The sequence below is a fragment of the Hypanus sabinus genome, chromosome 10, assembly GCF_030144855.1.
Source record: "Hypanus sabinus isolate sHypSab1 chromosome 10, sHypSab1.hap1, whole genome shotgun sequence".
NCBI lineage: Eukaryota > Metazoa > Chordata > Chondrichthyes > Myliobatiformes > Dasyatidae > Hypanus > Hypanus sabinus.
In genome coordinates, this window is record NC_082715.1 from 110324215 (window position 1) to 110341026 (window position 16812).

The 16812-nt window shown below is 40.0% G+C and overlaps 1 protein-coding gene across 1 annotated transcript in view; it reads left to right on the forward strand.

Annotated features, from left to right (window-relative positions):
• Positions 1-16812, forward strand: part of LOC132401347 (dynein axonemal heavy chain 8-like) — a 674688-nt gene that overhangs the window by 158033 nt on the left and 499843 nt on the right. The window contains exons 21-22 of the mRNA XM_059983476.1: positions 10493-10599; positions 12653-12753. Of these exons, the coding sequence (XP_059839459.1) occupies positions 10493-10599; positions 12653-12753 (208 nt within the window). The remainder of the gene's footprint in view (positions 1-10492; positions 10600-12652; positions 12754-16812) is intronic.

Below are 16812 nucleotides of genomic sequence, written 5' to 3' on the forward strand. Positions count from 1 at the left end.
AAGAAGAATTGTAGAGCTGCATGAAGCTGGAAATGGCTACAAAAGCATTTCTAAAGAGCTGATGAGTGTTCATCAGTCCACAGTAAGAGAAATTGTCTGCAAATGGAGGAAATTCGGTGCTGTTGCGACTCTCGCTAGGAGTGGGCATCCTGCAAAGATCACACCAGGAGCACAACATGCAATGCTGAAGGAGGTGAAAAAGAACCCAAAGTTACAGGAAAAGTCCTGCAGAAATCTCTAGAACATGCTAAAGTCTCTGTTCATGTGCCCACTATATGAAAACCACTAAAGAAGAATGGTGTTCATGGAAGGACACCATGGAGGAAACCACTACTCTCCAAAAAAAAATATTGCACTCAAGTTTGCAAAAGGACCACTTGGATGTTCTACCATGTTCTGTGGACAGATGAGATAAAAGTTGAACTTTTTGGCAGAAATATTCATTCCTATGCTTGGATCAAGATACTTTTTAGGGGAATGTTAGGGTAGCAGTTTGTCACCTGAAGCTTAATAGAAGTTGGATAATGCAACAAGACAATGATCTGAAAGAGTAAATCAACAACCAAATAGTTTAAAAAGAAGAAAATTAGTGTTGTGGAAAGTCCTGCTCTTAATCCTATTGAGCGTTGTGGAAGCACCTGAAGCAAGCAGTTTATGCAAGGAAGCACATCAACATCCCAGAGTTGAAGCAGTTTTGTAAGGAGGAATGGCCTAAAATTCCTCCAAGCTGATATGCAGGACTGATCAACAGTTACCGGAAAGGTTTGGTTAACGTTATTGGTGTACAAGGGGATCACACCGGTTACTGAAAGAAAAGGTTCACATACTTTTTTCAACAACTACATGTAAAATTGGATAAATTTTCCCCTCAATAAATAAATGAACAAGTGTAACGTTTCTGTGTTATTTATTTAATTGAGTTCTCTTTATCTAGTTTTAGGACTTGAAGATCTGATCACCTTTTAAGTCATATTTATGCAGAAATAGAGAAAGTTCTACAAGATTCACAAACTTTCTAGCATCACTGTAAGTGAAAGGAAAACAATTCCATTAATTGGAGTGCCAGCCAATTCAGTCTCAGGACCCCCTCAGCCAAAAAGGAAGATAGTTATTGAGGTTTGCAGTGTCTAGTCTTTCATTGCAAAAAGTGAAACAGTTTGTGCTTGAATACTGCAAACTTTATATAACTTGTCAAGGACTGATTAGCAGTACCAGATAGTGATCTCTTCAATCATAAAGCTCAATCATCTGCCTGCTTCCCTCATCCTCAGTTCTGACAAAAGATCTTCTACCTGAAATGTTAACTGGCTCTCTTTTCAATGATACTGCTTAACTTGCTGAGTGTTTATAGTATTTTCTATGCTTTCTTTCAGATTTATAGCATTTGCAGTAATTCTTTATTGTCCTTAAGCATGCAGTAGTTGCTACAATCCATAAATAAACCACCTGCAACATCTAGTAATTACTCTTGATTAGAAGAACAACTGAACCGATCACACAAATATTGTGTCAGGCCAGAAACCGGATATTCAGAGGCACATGGTTCACTCCTGACATACCATCTATAAAGCACAAATCAGAAGTGCAATCAGGTATATTCCATCTGCCTTGACAAGTGCAGCTTCAGTAATACTCAAGAGTTCAACACCATTGTGGGTTTAGTAATCTACTTCCACCACCTCCCTTCACAGGTGCATTGTTTATGCTGCGTGTGTCATCTACAAAACCCACTGCAGTATCAGACTAAGACTCTCTCAGCAGAGGCTACTAAACTGTGGCTTTTACTAGAAAGTCAAAGGCACCAGCACTTGAAAGTTCCCATTCAAGTCATAAACAGTTCTGACTTGAAAATGTTGGTTTATTGTTGTTACACATACACATTGAGGTAGTACAGTACAAGGAAAGAGCAACAGCAGAATGCAGAATGTACAGTCACTATTGCAGACAAACATTAGTATCATCAGACAAAAGGTGCAAAGCCATGATGAGGCAACATGTGAGGTCTCAAGTCCATCTTGTGGTACAATATATCCATTCAATAGTATTATAACACTAAAATTGAATTTTATGGTGTGTACTTTCATGCTTTTGTATCTTCTACTCAATGGGCGGTGGAGAAGAGAAAATGTTGGGGAGTGGGTGGAATCTTTGATTATGTATTGGAGTCAGAGCATTAGAGCATGGAAACAGCTTTCAGCCCAACTAGCCCATAACCCTGCAAGCGGCAGCCCTCCATGTACCTGTCCAAATGGCTCTTAAATGTTGTAATTGTACCCACTTTGACAATCACTTCTGGCAGCTCGTTCGAAACACTCACTACACTCTGTGTAAAATAATTACCTCACAGGTCTCTTTGAAATCTCTGTCCTCTTCACTTGTATTTATGCTCATTGGTTTTGGACTCCCTGACCTTGAGCGAAAGAATCAGAAACAGAATCGAGCATAATATCACTGTGATATTTCATTGAATTTGTGGTTTTGCAGAGCCAGTACAGTGCAATCCATAAATAAATTATAAACTTCTGGGTGATGGAGATCCTTGAAGGTGGGTGCCACTTTTTTGAGGTATCACCTTTTGAAGATGTCCTTAATGCCGGAGAACCTGGAGTCCACATGGAGCTGGCTAGGCTTGCAGTCATTTGCAGCTTTTCCTGATCCTGTGCATAGGCCACTCCATACCAGATGGTGATGCAACCAATTGGAATGCTCTTCACTGTACGTCTAGAAACTTGCTGGAGTCTGGTGACGTGCTAAATCTCTTCATATTCCTATTGCTGTCATCATGCTTTCTTTGTAAATGCATCAATATGTTGAGCTAAGGATAGACCTTCAAAAATGTTGGCATCCAGAAACTTGACACTGCCTTCTCCTTCCACTGCTCACTGTTGACTGCTGCTGCTAGCCCCTGGAAAAATATCCCCCACTCAAAAATATCCAAAGAGGTGGTATGTCTGTTTGTGAGGGGACTGGCCACAGGTAAGCCTGTCTACAGCCCTTACTTCTTGTGGTGGTCGCTCATCTATCTGAAGTCTATCTTGGGCATGGTCACCTTGCTAAGACTCACTTATGATCGCAGCCTCCTGGATGATCCTCAGTACGTTCAAATGCATGTCCAGTTCCGTGACCTGGTCTGCCTGGAGTTACTGGCCACAGCTGTCATCATCAGGGAGACCATGTGTTTCCCCATCTTCCCACATCTGTAGGAGAAACATTCTGCTGTCCTGACTACCATCCTGTGTAAACTGAATCAAGGATGAAGGATAAGCAACAAAATAAAACCCTACCTGTCCTTACCTGTGCCTTCTCATTGAAGCCTCTTTTTTTTTCAACAGAGCTGCTCTCACTCCCAAGACCTGGACCACTTACCCCACCCACCTCTTCACACCAATGCCTCTTGAGCCAAAGCTTTTCCTCATTCTAACACTGGCCTTACTCCAACGATGGCCGCTCCAAGTGGCTGCATTGCTTGACAAACTTTTTATTGGCTCTTTTGCTGAGGCAGTGAGATATGTATGCAGGGTCCCTGGAGGGGAGGCTGGTTTTCATGATGGGGTAAGCTGTGTCCACAACTCTTATCAGTTTCTTGCTTTCTCAGACTGAGTATTTGCCATTCCTGAAAGGATGTTTTCGGTGTTGCATCTATATAAAAAAAAAATGGTGAGAAATAATGGGAATGTTAGCGTCCTGAAGAAGTGGAAGTTCAGGTGCACTCTTGGCAATGGCATCATGGTGTTTGGATCAGGACAGGTGATATTTGCTCCTTGGAACTTTCAGCCCTCAATGTCAGCGCTGTTAATGTAAACAAGAGCATATGCACAGCCCCGTTTCTTGTAGTCAATAATCAACTCTTCTGTTTTGCTGATATTGAGGCAAAGGCTGTTGTCATGACACCATGCAACTAGGCACATTATCTCCTTCCTGTACACTGACATCATTATTTGAGATTTGGCCTACCATGCTGATGGGATTTGCTTAACTTATAGATGGAGTTTGAGCAGGATGTGGCTACACATTTGTAAGTGTATAGGGAGTAAAGGAAGTGGCTGAGGACGCAGTCCTAAGGGGCCCAGTGTGTGGCAGAGGTGTTGCTGCCAGTCTCTGCTGTTTACGATCTGTTGGTCAAGAAGTCAAGGATCCAGTTGCAAAGGAAGATGTTGAAATGAAGGTGTTTGGAGTTAAGTTTTCTTGGAATTATGATTACAGGGAGCTGTAGTCAATAACCAGTCATCTGACATAGATGTCTTTATCTTATGTTCCAGAAATAAGTGTATAACTAGGGAGTTGCAGTCTGCTATAGTTTTCACATGGTAGTCTACTATGGAAAGTTAAATCATGTGGGATCCAGGGTGGGCTAGCTAATTAACTACACAATTGGCTTGATGGGAAGTAGCAGAACACTGATGGTAGAAAGTTGTTTGTCAAGCTGGAGGCCTGTGACTAATCATGTTCCCCAGGGATCAGTGCTGTGTCTATTGCTATTTGTCATCTGTATCAAAGCTCTGAATGAGAATGTACAAGTTGTGGTTAGTAAGTTTGTAGATAATGCTAAAAGAAGTGGTGTTGTAGACTGTGAAGATGGTTATCAGCAATCACAGAGGTATCTTGATCAGCTGGATAACTGAGCAGAAGAATGACAAATGGAATTTAATTTGGATAAATGTGAGGTGTTGTGGTTTGGGAAGACAAATCAGGATAGGACTTCTCCAGAAGAACAGAGGGCTGTGGTTTGCTGAAAGTGGTGTAATAGGTAGATAGGATGGTGAAGAAAGCATTTGACATACTGTCCTTCATCAGTCAGGGCACTGAGTATAGAAATTTGGATGCCATGTTGCAGTTGTACAGAACATTGGTGAGGCGACATTTGAAGGATTGTGTTTGGGAGTGTACACATGTCTCCTAAGATTGAATCCCTTTAATGGTTGCATCTTGTGGGCACAACATCCTCAAACCTTTGTTGTGAACAGCTGCATCAGGTCCTGAGATCAAAGGGTCTATCAGCTGAACATCAGTTCACAAGCTTCTTAATCTTTACAAGGGCAGCTAATGTTTTTTAAAGTGAAAGTGAAACAGAAAGAGAGATGTTGGTCATACTCATTGGGTCTTTTTTGATTGCTTTAATGATCACTCTATAATGCTACATGGAGTAGAACCTAGCGACAGTTCAACACCCATTGAACAGGTAAAACAAATTACTATTAATATTGCATATGATCTATATTGTGCCATTATTCAGGCTGATATATGCTGTATGGGTTACACTTAAGATGAAACAGCAAAGGAATTCATACAAACACTTATCATTGGATATACATCTCTAAGTTTATTTCTAAGTTTCTAAGTTTTGATTAAAAAGTGTAAAATGTGTGTACTCTTTGTACCAAACCATTGAAATGCCCCACCAGTATTAGGTTTAAACATTGTATGTTTATGTATTCCATAGGTTTGCTGCAAAGAATGGACAGGGATTTTGGTTCCAAAAAGCAATAGCATAGAAAAAAATGTGAACAAATTGATGGAATTATTTATAGAAATCTCCGACAGAACTAGAAAAAGTATAATACCTGAAAATCAGCCAGGTAAGGGACATTGTTGATTCAAGGATCCTTATAAGTGGCATGAGAATATTCCCATAGATACCTAATTTAATGTGTGAGACTTCTTTCTAATCCTGATTTTACTTGTCCACATGGTTAGTACAGCACAGCTGCAGAGGCTTTAGCCAAAAGTTCATGCCAACCACAATGCCCACCCAACTAGTCCTAATTTATGGCTCTCGGCCCATGTCTCACTAAGCCCCCATCCCTCCATGTATCTATGCAAGTACTTCTTAAATAATGCTACTGTAGCAGCTCATCGCCAGCTTCAGCTTGAAAAACTTGGTACTTCAGGTCTTTCTTTAAACTTTACACTCAAAGCCTAATCTGTTGTACACCCATTTTGGTGAAAAGACTTATGATTCACATTATCTAGGCTTTGCATAATTTTAAGCATTTCTGTAATGTCATCTTCATTCTGCTGTGTTTCAATAAATAAAGACCGAGCCTGACCAATGTCTCTGCAAAACTTAGTGCCTCTAGTCCTGCCAACATCCTAAAAAATCTTCTCTGTGCTCTTTTCAGATTAACTACATCTTTTCTATAACAAGGTGACCAAAACTGTACACTACGCTTCAGTGCAGCCTCGTTAATTACTTATACAATTGCAACGTAAAGTTCCAACTTCTATACTGAGGCTATGTCCATACTACACCGGATAAATCTGTAACCAAAGCTTTTTATCTTCCTTTTTACCCTCCATCCACACTAAAACAACGTTTTCGTCCCCCGAAAGTGGAGATTTTCAGAAATGCTCTCCAGAGTGTGTAATTTTGAAAACGCCGGATTGGCTGGAGCAGTGTGGACGGTGTAACCAGAGAAATCTGAAAACACTGTCATGATGTGCTGGAACAGATGGTGACGGCAGCGCGCCATTTCATTGTTTTCTTGAATGCAACCTAACAATTTCAGAACAAACGGCAATGAGGCTGAAGCCAGAAGAGTTAGAAATGTACTCATCAAATACTTTGACCCATAACTTACTGAATAAATAAGTATGCTCACTTCGCCCTGTTTTCTGTCCTTGCTCATATGAAGGTGGTTTACCTATTTATGCAAGTACTTCTCTGACAATAGATGTGTAACAGCCTAATGTAACATTGTATGGCAATACAAGATAATGTTTTATACAGACATGTTTTATACATTTAACAAGGGGCTTTATTAATGCAACAGAGTTCGTCAGTTTCTCAATGTTCGTCGTCAGCCAGGTCATACTGTCCGTGAACTCCCTGCCAGTTGCCTCCATACACTCCAGTATTTGTTTTTTTTACTTTTATGTCCTCCTGTGCGAGAGCCAACAGCTGTCCGTCATTTAAGTTTTTCTAGTCTGTAACTGAACAAACACACACCAAGTCTTTCATGGCTAGATTCAACACCAAACATGTCGCTTGTTTTTGGTAGATGTGTTCTGCACATGCGCAGTAGGAGGAGATTTGCTGAATTATCAGTTTTAATGTGGACAGAGATACTTTTAAAAATGCTTAGTGTGGACGCCTATCATTTTTACGTGAAACCAGCGTTTTCAAAATTATCCGGTCTAGTGTGGACATAGCCTTAGTGCTATGACCGATGAAGGCCAGATCTCTAAATGCCTTTTTCACTAGCCTGTTTGCCTGTGACACTGATTTTAATGCCCTTTGCACTTGTACTTCTGCTCTATTCCACTACCCTCTCTACACTGGTTTGACTTTCCAAAATGCATCATTCTCACCTACTTGTATTGAAACCCATTTCCCACTTCTTGGCTCACTTCCCCAACTGATTAAGTTATCAGCCTTTATTCCGGGAAGCAACTTTCAACCTCCACTCTGAGTCAATATTGAATCCATCTAACTCATTCTCCTTGGACTCCATGGGACCTCACTTTTCAAGCAGCCAAGCATGTGAGACTCTGTTGAAGACGTTGCTAAAGTCCAAATAGACACGATCCACTGCTCTATTCTCATTAACCGTTTTGGTTGACTCTTCAAAAATTTTGTAAAGATTCATCAAACATGACTTTCCATGCACAAAGCAATGCTGACTGCTTCTAATCAGACTTTGTTTATCCAAATATTGGCAGATCCTGTCCCTCAAAATTCTCTCCAGTAACTTCCCCACCTTTGATATCAGGCTGACTGACCTGTAGTTCACTGATGTGTCCTTGCTACCCTGTGTAAACATTTGTTATCCTCAAAGGTAAAGGTATGAGGAATTGTCGAGTTGGTTAGCAGTGAAAAAAATAGCAAACCAGATTGTGGTAAAGGAGAGAATCATGAGATTAGAGGGAATAATGAGCATGGAGGGAAAAAAGGTGCCATGTTTCTAATATGCATGACGTGATTAAGTATCCGGGGTTATTTTGTAACCGTGGATTTAATCATAGATGCAGCAGCCTTTGCCAACTACAGTGGTTACATCTATTGGAGATATGTCCTTTTGGAGCCAGTCGATCATAAATAATTTTTTTTGTTTATTTGTTCATAGAATGTGGAAATTACTAGCAAGTGCATTTTAATTGACTCTTTAGCTGAGTAGCATTTTGGGTGAATTCAGAGGGAAATTAACAGTGGATCTTAATCTGTATAAGACACAGATGCTGTGTACAGGAAGGGGAGTGTATTTCCTGAGGAGACTGAGGTCCTTTGGAGTCTGCAGGTCTCCTTCACATGTTCAACCAGTCTGTTGTTGCCAGTACAATCTTCTATGGAATGGTGCGCTGGGGCAATGGCATCAACACGGGTGATGCCAACAGACTCAATCAACTGATTAACAGAGCAAGCCTTTCTATAGAAGTCAAACTGGACACCCTGGAGGCTGTGGTAGGACAAAGACCCTATTGATAATCCTGGCAATTCTGGACAATATTTCTCACCCTGTGCATGCCACCTTGGCCGAACAGACGAGCACTTTCAGTAATAGACTAAGACAACTGCACTGCTCCAAAGAGTGTTATATGAGGTCATTCTTGCCCTTTGCAATTAGGCTCTATAGTGAGTTAACCTATAGTCAGGGAAGTGATGAGCCCCTTCCTGGTAGGCTGTTTGTGGTAAGTTATTTTTTATTCTTTCCTACTTCTCTTCTAATATTTGTATATTTATTTATCTATGCCCTTGTAATGCTACTGTGACACTGTAATTTCCTTTGGGATTGATTATCTATCTTCATGGTGCTGAAGTGCTTTGAGAGTTTGGTTATTGTGTGAACCATCTGTACCCAGTGAAATGACCTGGATCCCTTCAGTTTGCTTATTGCCACAACACTACTCTTTCACTGCTTCTCCACTCTGCTCTGGACCATCTGTAAGACAGTAGCAGATATATCAGCTTGATGTTTAACACTATCACCCCCATTCAAACATATCACTAAATAACAGGACCCAGTTTCTGTACCTCCCTTTACAACTGCTCCTTGACTTTCTCTATGGCAGATCTCATCAGTATTAATGTGTAACATCTCCTCCTCACTGACCATCAGTACGGGTGTATCTCAAAGGGGCATGCTCACCCCCCCCCCACTCTAAACACACAACTGAATAATTGAGCATTGTTCTAAATTTACAGACTCACTGATGACACCACTGCTGTTGGTCAAGTTATGGCCAGTAATGAATCAGCATTCATTTGTGATATAGAATATATGGTGGAGTGATACAACAATAACGATCTCATGCAATAGAAACATGGAAACATAGAAAATCTACAGCACAATACAGGCCCCTCGGCCCACAAAGTTGTGCTGAACGTGTCCCTACCTTAGAAATTACTGGGCTTACAAATAGCCCTGTATTTTTCTAAGCTCCATGTACCTATCCAAAAGTCTCTTAAAAGACCCTATCGTATCCGCCTCCACCACCATTGCTGGCAGCCCATTCCACATGCAATCTTCAACAAAAAGAGAAGTTATTAGACCACATGCCAGTTATCACTGGTGGGTCAGAGGCAGAGGGAGTTGGAAGCTTCAAATCTCTCGGTGTTAATATCTATAATGACCTGTCCTGAGCCTAGCAGATAGATGGAACCACAAAGTGCCTTCCTAAAGGCTCAAATAGGAAGACAGTGGAGCACATTTGCAGTATACCAGACATTCAAGAGTGTCAGGGAAGTGAAGTTTGTGCAGTGAAAATTACAACTGAGAAGGTGTTCAGGAAGCTCAATGGTCTGAGGGTGGATAAATCTCCCGGACCTGATGGAATGCACCCTTGAGTTTTGGAGGAAGTCAGTGTTGGGACTGTTGCTTTTTACATTGCATATCAATGAGTTGGACTGTGGGATTAATGGATTTGTGGTTAAATTTGCCGATGATACAAAGATAGGTGGAGGAGTGGGTAGTGTTGAGTAAACAACCTGCAGAGAGACTTAAATGGTTTAAGAACAATTAAGATCTGTTTTCTTTGGAAGGGAGGTCAAAATGAGGGGTTATAGATGTAGAATGATTTGTAGAAGGATGAGAGGGAATTTAAAAATAAGGAGGATCTGGATTCTCTGAGAGATGGAGGCAAAATTTAACAATTATTACAATTTAACACTAGTTGTCTGAGATTTTGATGTTTTGTAATCTGTTAAATTTCATTTACATGTGCTTAAGTTCCTGAGATGTACGGTATGTGTCTTCGCTTCCGTACGGACAGTGACAGAATCAACAGAAATTTAACAAAAGGTGAAAAAGTACCATACCCAGATTATATTAAGCCAGAAGTGAAGATTGCAAAATTGTATTGTGTGGATATACATTTTCATGAAAACAATTCATTTTTTCTTGATATATGTTTTAAACTGATCAAAAATATAACTATTTTTCATAAATGATGTACAGTAGATATCACCTGGTATGTATTTTAAATACAGTTATGAATAGAATAGAATGTTATTTACAACTTATTGCCTCAAACATTTGTCTTGTTTTCCTTAATACAGAGCGTAGACGAGTTGTATTTACCGAAGAACCTGCAGAGGAAAAAGTAACTTCCTATTCTTCTTTTGGAGATGACGTTCTGAGCCATAGGGATGATGACTTTGAAAAGGTACAATATGCTTTTTGCAAAAGATTAAGTTTTTAAAAAAAGAAGCTTGTTGTAGCTAGACCTTGCATGCTTCAAACCTTAAGCTTATAATTTACTTTAACTTGGACCTAATAATTGTTAAAACTTTGAAAGCTGAGGTTTTCTAGAGTTCCTCCACTACAATTACAGTAAAAAGAAATATCATTCTCATTTAAATTCATTCCTTAAATTTGTGAAGGATAAATAGTTATTTAGTGCTGGTCAGTTTGCTGTGAATAGGTGGAGTTTTTTTTTACAGTGGAAAACTGGATAGAATGGGTCTATATTTTCTGGAGATTAGGAGAATAAGACATAATGTTACTCAAACACAGAATTTACAAGTGGATTCACTAACCTTCCCTTGACTGGAGTCCTTAAACAGGAGTTATAGTCTCAGGTGACGATGCAACCATTGTTGGCAGAATCTCAGGTGGTGACGAGAGGGCGTACAAGAGTGAGATGTGCCAATTAACGAAATGGTGCCACAGCAAAAACCTGGCACTCAAAGTCAGTAAGACAAAAGAGCTGGTTGTAGACTTTAGGAAGGGTAAGATGAAGGAACACATACCAATCCTTATAGAAGGATCAGAAGTGGAGAGAGTGAGCAGTTTCAAGTTCCTGGGTGTTAAGATCTCGGAGGATCTAACCTGGTCCCAAAATATCGATGTCGTTATAAAGAAGGCAAGACGGTGGCTATACTTTATTAGGAATTTGAAGAGATTTGACATGTCAACAAATACACTCAAAAACTTCCATAGTTGTACCATGGGGAGCATTCTGACAGGCTGCATCAATGTCTGGTATGGAGGGGCTACTCCACAGGACCGAAAGAAGCTGCAGAAGGTTGTAAATCTAGTCAGCTCAATCTTGGGCACTAGCCTACAAAGTACCCAGGACATCTTTAGGGAGCGGTGTCTCAGAAAGGCAGCGTCCATTATTAAGGACCTCCAGCACCCAGGGCCTGCCCTTTTCTCACTGTTAACATCAGGTAGGAGGTACAGAAGCCTGAAGGCACACACTCAGCAATTCAGGAACAGCTGCTTCCCCTCTGCCATCTGATTCCTAAATGGCCGTTGAAGCTTTGGACACTACTTCACTTTTTTTTAATATACAGTATTTCTGTTTTTGTATGTTTTTTAATGCTATTCAATAAATGTAATTGATTTGTTTATTTATTGTTATTATTAGCTTTTATTTTATATATTATTTTTTTCTCTCTGCTAGATTATGTATTGCATTGAACTGCTGCTGCTAAGTTAACAAATTTCATGTCACGTGCCGGTGATAATAAACCTGATTCAGATTCTGAGGCTGAAGAGTGATAATTTTAAGCAAGTTTCAGTGGGAGCAATCCCTTGGAATTTTCTGCATTAAATATATAGTTGACAAGTACATTAAAGACTGAAATTATTAGATATTCAATCATTGAGGTGAAGAGAGAATGTGGGATTAATAGATGAATTATGATAAAATTTACCCCTCTTCATGTTTTTATGTATGCACATGCATCAAAGACTGACTACAATTGGATAAGTGTTACACTTTTCTGAAGTGGTATGTACTGTCTGGTGCTACCCATGGTTGGATCTGAATTGTTGCTTAGTGGACAGTTGAGGAGCAAATAGAGTAATCCCAGAATGAAACTTGGGTTACAAAGGACCGTAGGTAGCCAGAAGGGAGAGGAGATGGTTATTCAGAAAAATGGTGACAGAAAGCTGATCTATGGTTCATTTCCTTAACCTTTGTGGAGGGAAGGAGGGAACCATATTCATCCAGGACGTTATGCTGGGGAGATGCATAGTAGATAATTATGGACTTACTGTTTAGGATAACAGTAATCACATGCATCTTGCCCCTCTCCACGAGTTCTAGGGCAATGCAATGGATTGAGAAAGGGCAGTGAAATTGAATTCAGATAGCTAACTCCGTACACTGGGATGAATATCCTCTCTTATGAATAAATGACTATAAAATGGAACTGATTTATCATATTTCAATTATTTTCCTCAAGATTTATGTGCTTTGTGTATTCTAGGATGTTACAGAACTTTATGCACATTTTAGTCGTCAGTTGCTGGATGCTTTAGTGAAATCTACACATCTGTCTTTAGAAATAATCAAAAGAAGAATCTTCAAGTAAGTGTATTTGCTATGTAGAAGTTACAAAGAAACAAAATTTGCTAGATCTAAATTCATCATACAAGCAACATGAATGATTTTAATGTGCAATTTTCTTGATCTAAGCTAGCACTCCCATAGTGCCAAGACATTGCATTTTGTAACATCAAATCAAGTGGTCTGTGCAGCTGAGAATTATGTTAACCGGCTGTGGATTATGTTTCCAGATTACATTGTACAACCCTATATATTCGACCTGGTGCTTCCTATCGAGATTTACATTAGTAGGTTCATATTTCTTGGATGCCCCACATGCTCCCAAGCTGGCAAGACCTTTCTCCCATCAGTGATGTCCATTATTTTCAGATAGCCTTGGACCATATTCCTTTCACACTGGCAGTTCACTGTCAGTCAATTTTTCCCAGCACTGCCCTTGTAGCAAGTTGTGTCTGAGAGAATAGACTGGTGCATTGATCACGTAGGAAATGGAGCCTGGAGATGCAGCAGTATCACTACGACCCAAAAATATAACTACATAAGGATGGAAATCCTCCATGAATGCTTTAAGCAGCATAAATGAACAACACAATGGACAGGGGAGGGGGAAGAGGGAGGTAACTCCTAATCCTATCGACAAGGAACTGGCACTTTGGGCATTTATAGACTAGTAATTTTTTAGATCTGGGATTCCCACCTGATAGATGGGATCTGGGAAACTTCTGGTAGCAGTCTTAACTCAAGAACATGGTGACCAGCAGCATCCTGTTCATCATTACTCTGCCAAAGATCTATGTCGATACTCTGATGGCTCCTCAATGATTGAGAGAGGAATTCAAATGGCTGTTTCTGGAACTGAAATGCTGGCATTAGGAAGCGTGGCTCCTGGTACCTCTGTGCAACAGACCGAGTTAAAGGCTCTGTAAGTTGGCAGAAGGAAAATCAACTAATATCTACACTGATTCTCAATGTGCTTTTGGAATTGTTCATATGTTTGGAAATGTAGGAGATATAGTATTTCTTATGGCTGTAAGAACCCCAATCAATAATGGCCAACTAATATGAGAACCTATGGATGTCATACAACTCCTGACAGAAATTGGTTCATTGAAGTGGAAAGCCATGGCAATGCTTTCCAGCAATGGCGATGGTGACATTATGCCTGTGATTCATTTTACTCGAGGGTGATGTACAATGATCATTTCCTCCATATACTCCCTTAAATATAATCAGCATAATTTAGGGAATATCATACCTGACCCCAGTTGTATCTTATCTGCATCTGATGTTCATGACAAAGCTACTAAATCTTTTCGTGTGTTTGCTATAAAAGATACCTGTTGCTTGAGTTCAGAGGGTACCATTTCAGTAGGGCGTAGTTCATGCCCTACTTTGCATTGTCATAAATGGGGTAATGACTCTGGAATTTTCACTGACAATCACAAAAATATTGCAATTCAACAAAGCTCCTGTCAGGTGATAAGAAATGGAAAAGTTTATGGGTCAATACAAATTTTATATGCGGAAATGGAGCCTACACCTGTCTTCCACGCATTTATTAATACTTTATTAGGTGCGGTTTTTGCTAACACCCAGTATAATTTTCCTTTGTTTTATCAACAAATAGTAACAATAGTTTGACATTTCTAAACTCAACCCCCCCCTTGCAGTAATGACATTTTCTTTCCTAAGTATTGGTGGGCTTGGCTGCTGCCAATTTATTTTCCATGCATAAGAGCCATTAATTTGCTGTTATTCTCCATTTTGATAGCCTGTCTTTTGAATCCTAAAACTGGGGTGATTGATGTTTCACTTAACACATCAAAGTCCATTTACCCAATTTTCACCCAATCATTCACCCGATCATTCAAGTCTGGTTGTAGAATCCAAATATTCTCATGTAACATGCCTTCACACTTGCTGTGACATTGGCAAAATTCAATTCCTTGTACTTTCTATCCTCCTTCAGTTCATTAATATAAAATTTAAATAACTGAAGGCCAAAAATTGATACTTGTGTACTCTGCTGGTTACATCCTTACAGCCTGAAGATGATACACTTATTCCAGCTCTGGGTCTTCAATGTGATAACCAGTTTTCAATTCATAACACACTTCTCCCAATACTGAGAGCACTTACATTGTATTTGAACCTTATGTGCAACTCTGTCAGATACCTACTGCACCTTAACCTTCATGTGATGACATTCTTGCTAATTTCTTTCTCTGTAACTTATAGTAATCAACTCTTCATGGTAAAAATAATCTTTCTGAAGAAGCACCATTATGTGAACAATCAGTGTCAAAATGAACCTCAGCATATGAAATGCATTATATGTATTAAAAAAGATTGTTTGATGCCATTTTTAGTATACAAGTCTGAAGGAGAACAAAATAATTGTTGCTCTGGATCTGATGCAGCACAAATGTATACAATTTTATTAAATATGTGTAAATACACTATTGCATAAAATAGTTTGTATACATACAAAGTAGATTAGTGTATGTCCATAAAGTGATGCTGGACACTGGAGTGGCTGACAGGAGAAGATAAAGTAGTGATGGCTGGGGGTAGAGAGGGCTTGGTTAATGGAAGGAGGTGTTTATCAGCCTTACTGCTTGGGGAAAGTAACTTTTTAAAGTCTGGTGGATGCTATGTAGTGTCCACCTGATGTGAGTCCATGAGCAGGGTGGGTGGGATCTTTCATGATGTTACTGGAACTTTTCTGGCACTTCTTTGTTTATATGTCTTTGATGCTGTGTCGGCTAGTGATGATGATGTGATGGGGCACGTTTGCCTACCGGTTGGAGAGACTTCCTGTCTGCACCTTTGTAGTTTCTGTATTTGCAGTGATGCAGCATATTAGGATGCCCTCTACTCTGCACATGTAGAATGATGTGAGTGTAGATATGCATTGTAGAGCTCTTTTTAGCTTCTTCATAAAGTAGAGGCATTGGTGATAATGCAGAATGTGCTCTGGAACCACAAGAGGTTGTACAAACAGGGCACTCCCAGGGGTTTGAAACTACACGCGGTTCCGACTGCTGTGCCCCCAATGTAAAGAGGGGTGGTGTTGAGTTCTCCTGAAATTGATAACCATCTCCTTTGTCTTTTTGACATTGAGGAAAAAGGTTATTTGACTGGTAGACAGGCCTCAAGCTCATCTACCTCTTCTCTGTAGGCCATCTCATTTTTGCTGGTGATGGTGCCCCCCCCCCACTGCTGTGTCATTGGCGAACTTAACAACAGTTGAAACTTGAGTGTTTATTATCAAAGTATATATATGTTGCCAAATACTACATTAGGGTTCATTTTCTTGCAGGAATTTATGGGAAAATAAAGAAAAACCTTAACCAATTTGCAAAGGAAGACATATTGTTCAAATAAAAAACTTGAGTTGTAGAGTCCTTGAAAGTGAGGCTGTAGGTTGTGGGATCAGTTCAGAGTTGTGGTGAGTGAAGTTATCCATGTCGGTTCAAAAGCCTGATGGTTGTAGGATAATAACTGTTTCTGAACCTGGTGGTGTTGGACCTAAGGCTCCTGTGCCTCCTCCCTGATGACGGCAAAAAGAAGAGAGCATGGTTTAGATGGTGACAGTTCTTGATGATGGATGCTGGTTTCTTATGGCAATACTCCAGGTAAATGTGCTCATTCCTGTGGAGGGTTTTGCCTGAGATAGAGCTGTATCCACCACTCCCTGTAGACTTTTCTATTCCTGGGCATTGGCATTTCCATACCAGGTCGTGATGCAACCAGTTCGTATACTCTCCACTGTGCATTTATGGAAGTTTGTTGAGGTTTTTGATGACATGCTGAATCTACACAAACTTCTGAAATAGTGCCTTCTTTATGATGGCATTCACATGCTGGTCCCAGGACAGATCCTCAGATAACATCAAGGAATTTAAACTTGTTGACCCTCCCCACTGCCAAGGACTGGCTCATGGACCTCTTGCTTCTTCATCTTGTAGTCGATAACCAGCTGTTTGATTTTGCTGACATTGAGTGCGAGGTTCTTTTGTGGCTCCATTCAACCAAATTTTCAGTTTCCCTCTGATTTGACTTAGGGACATTATAACA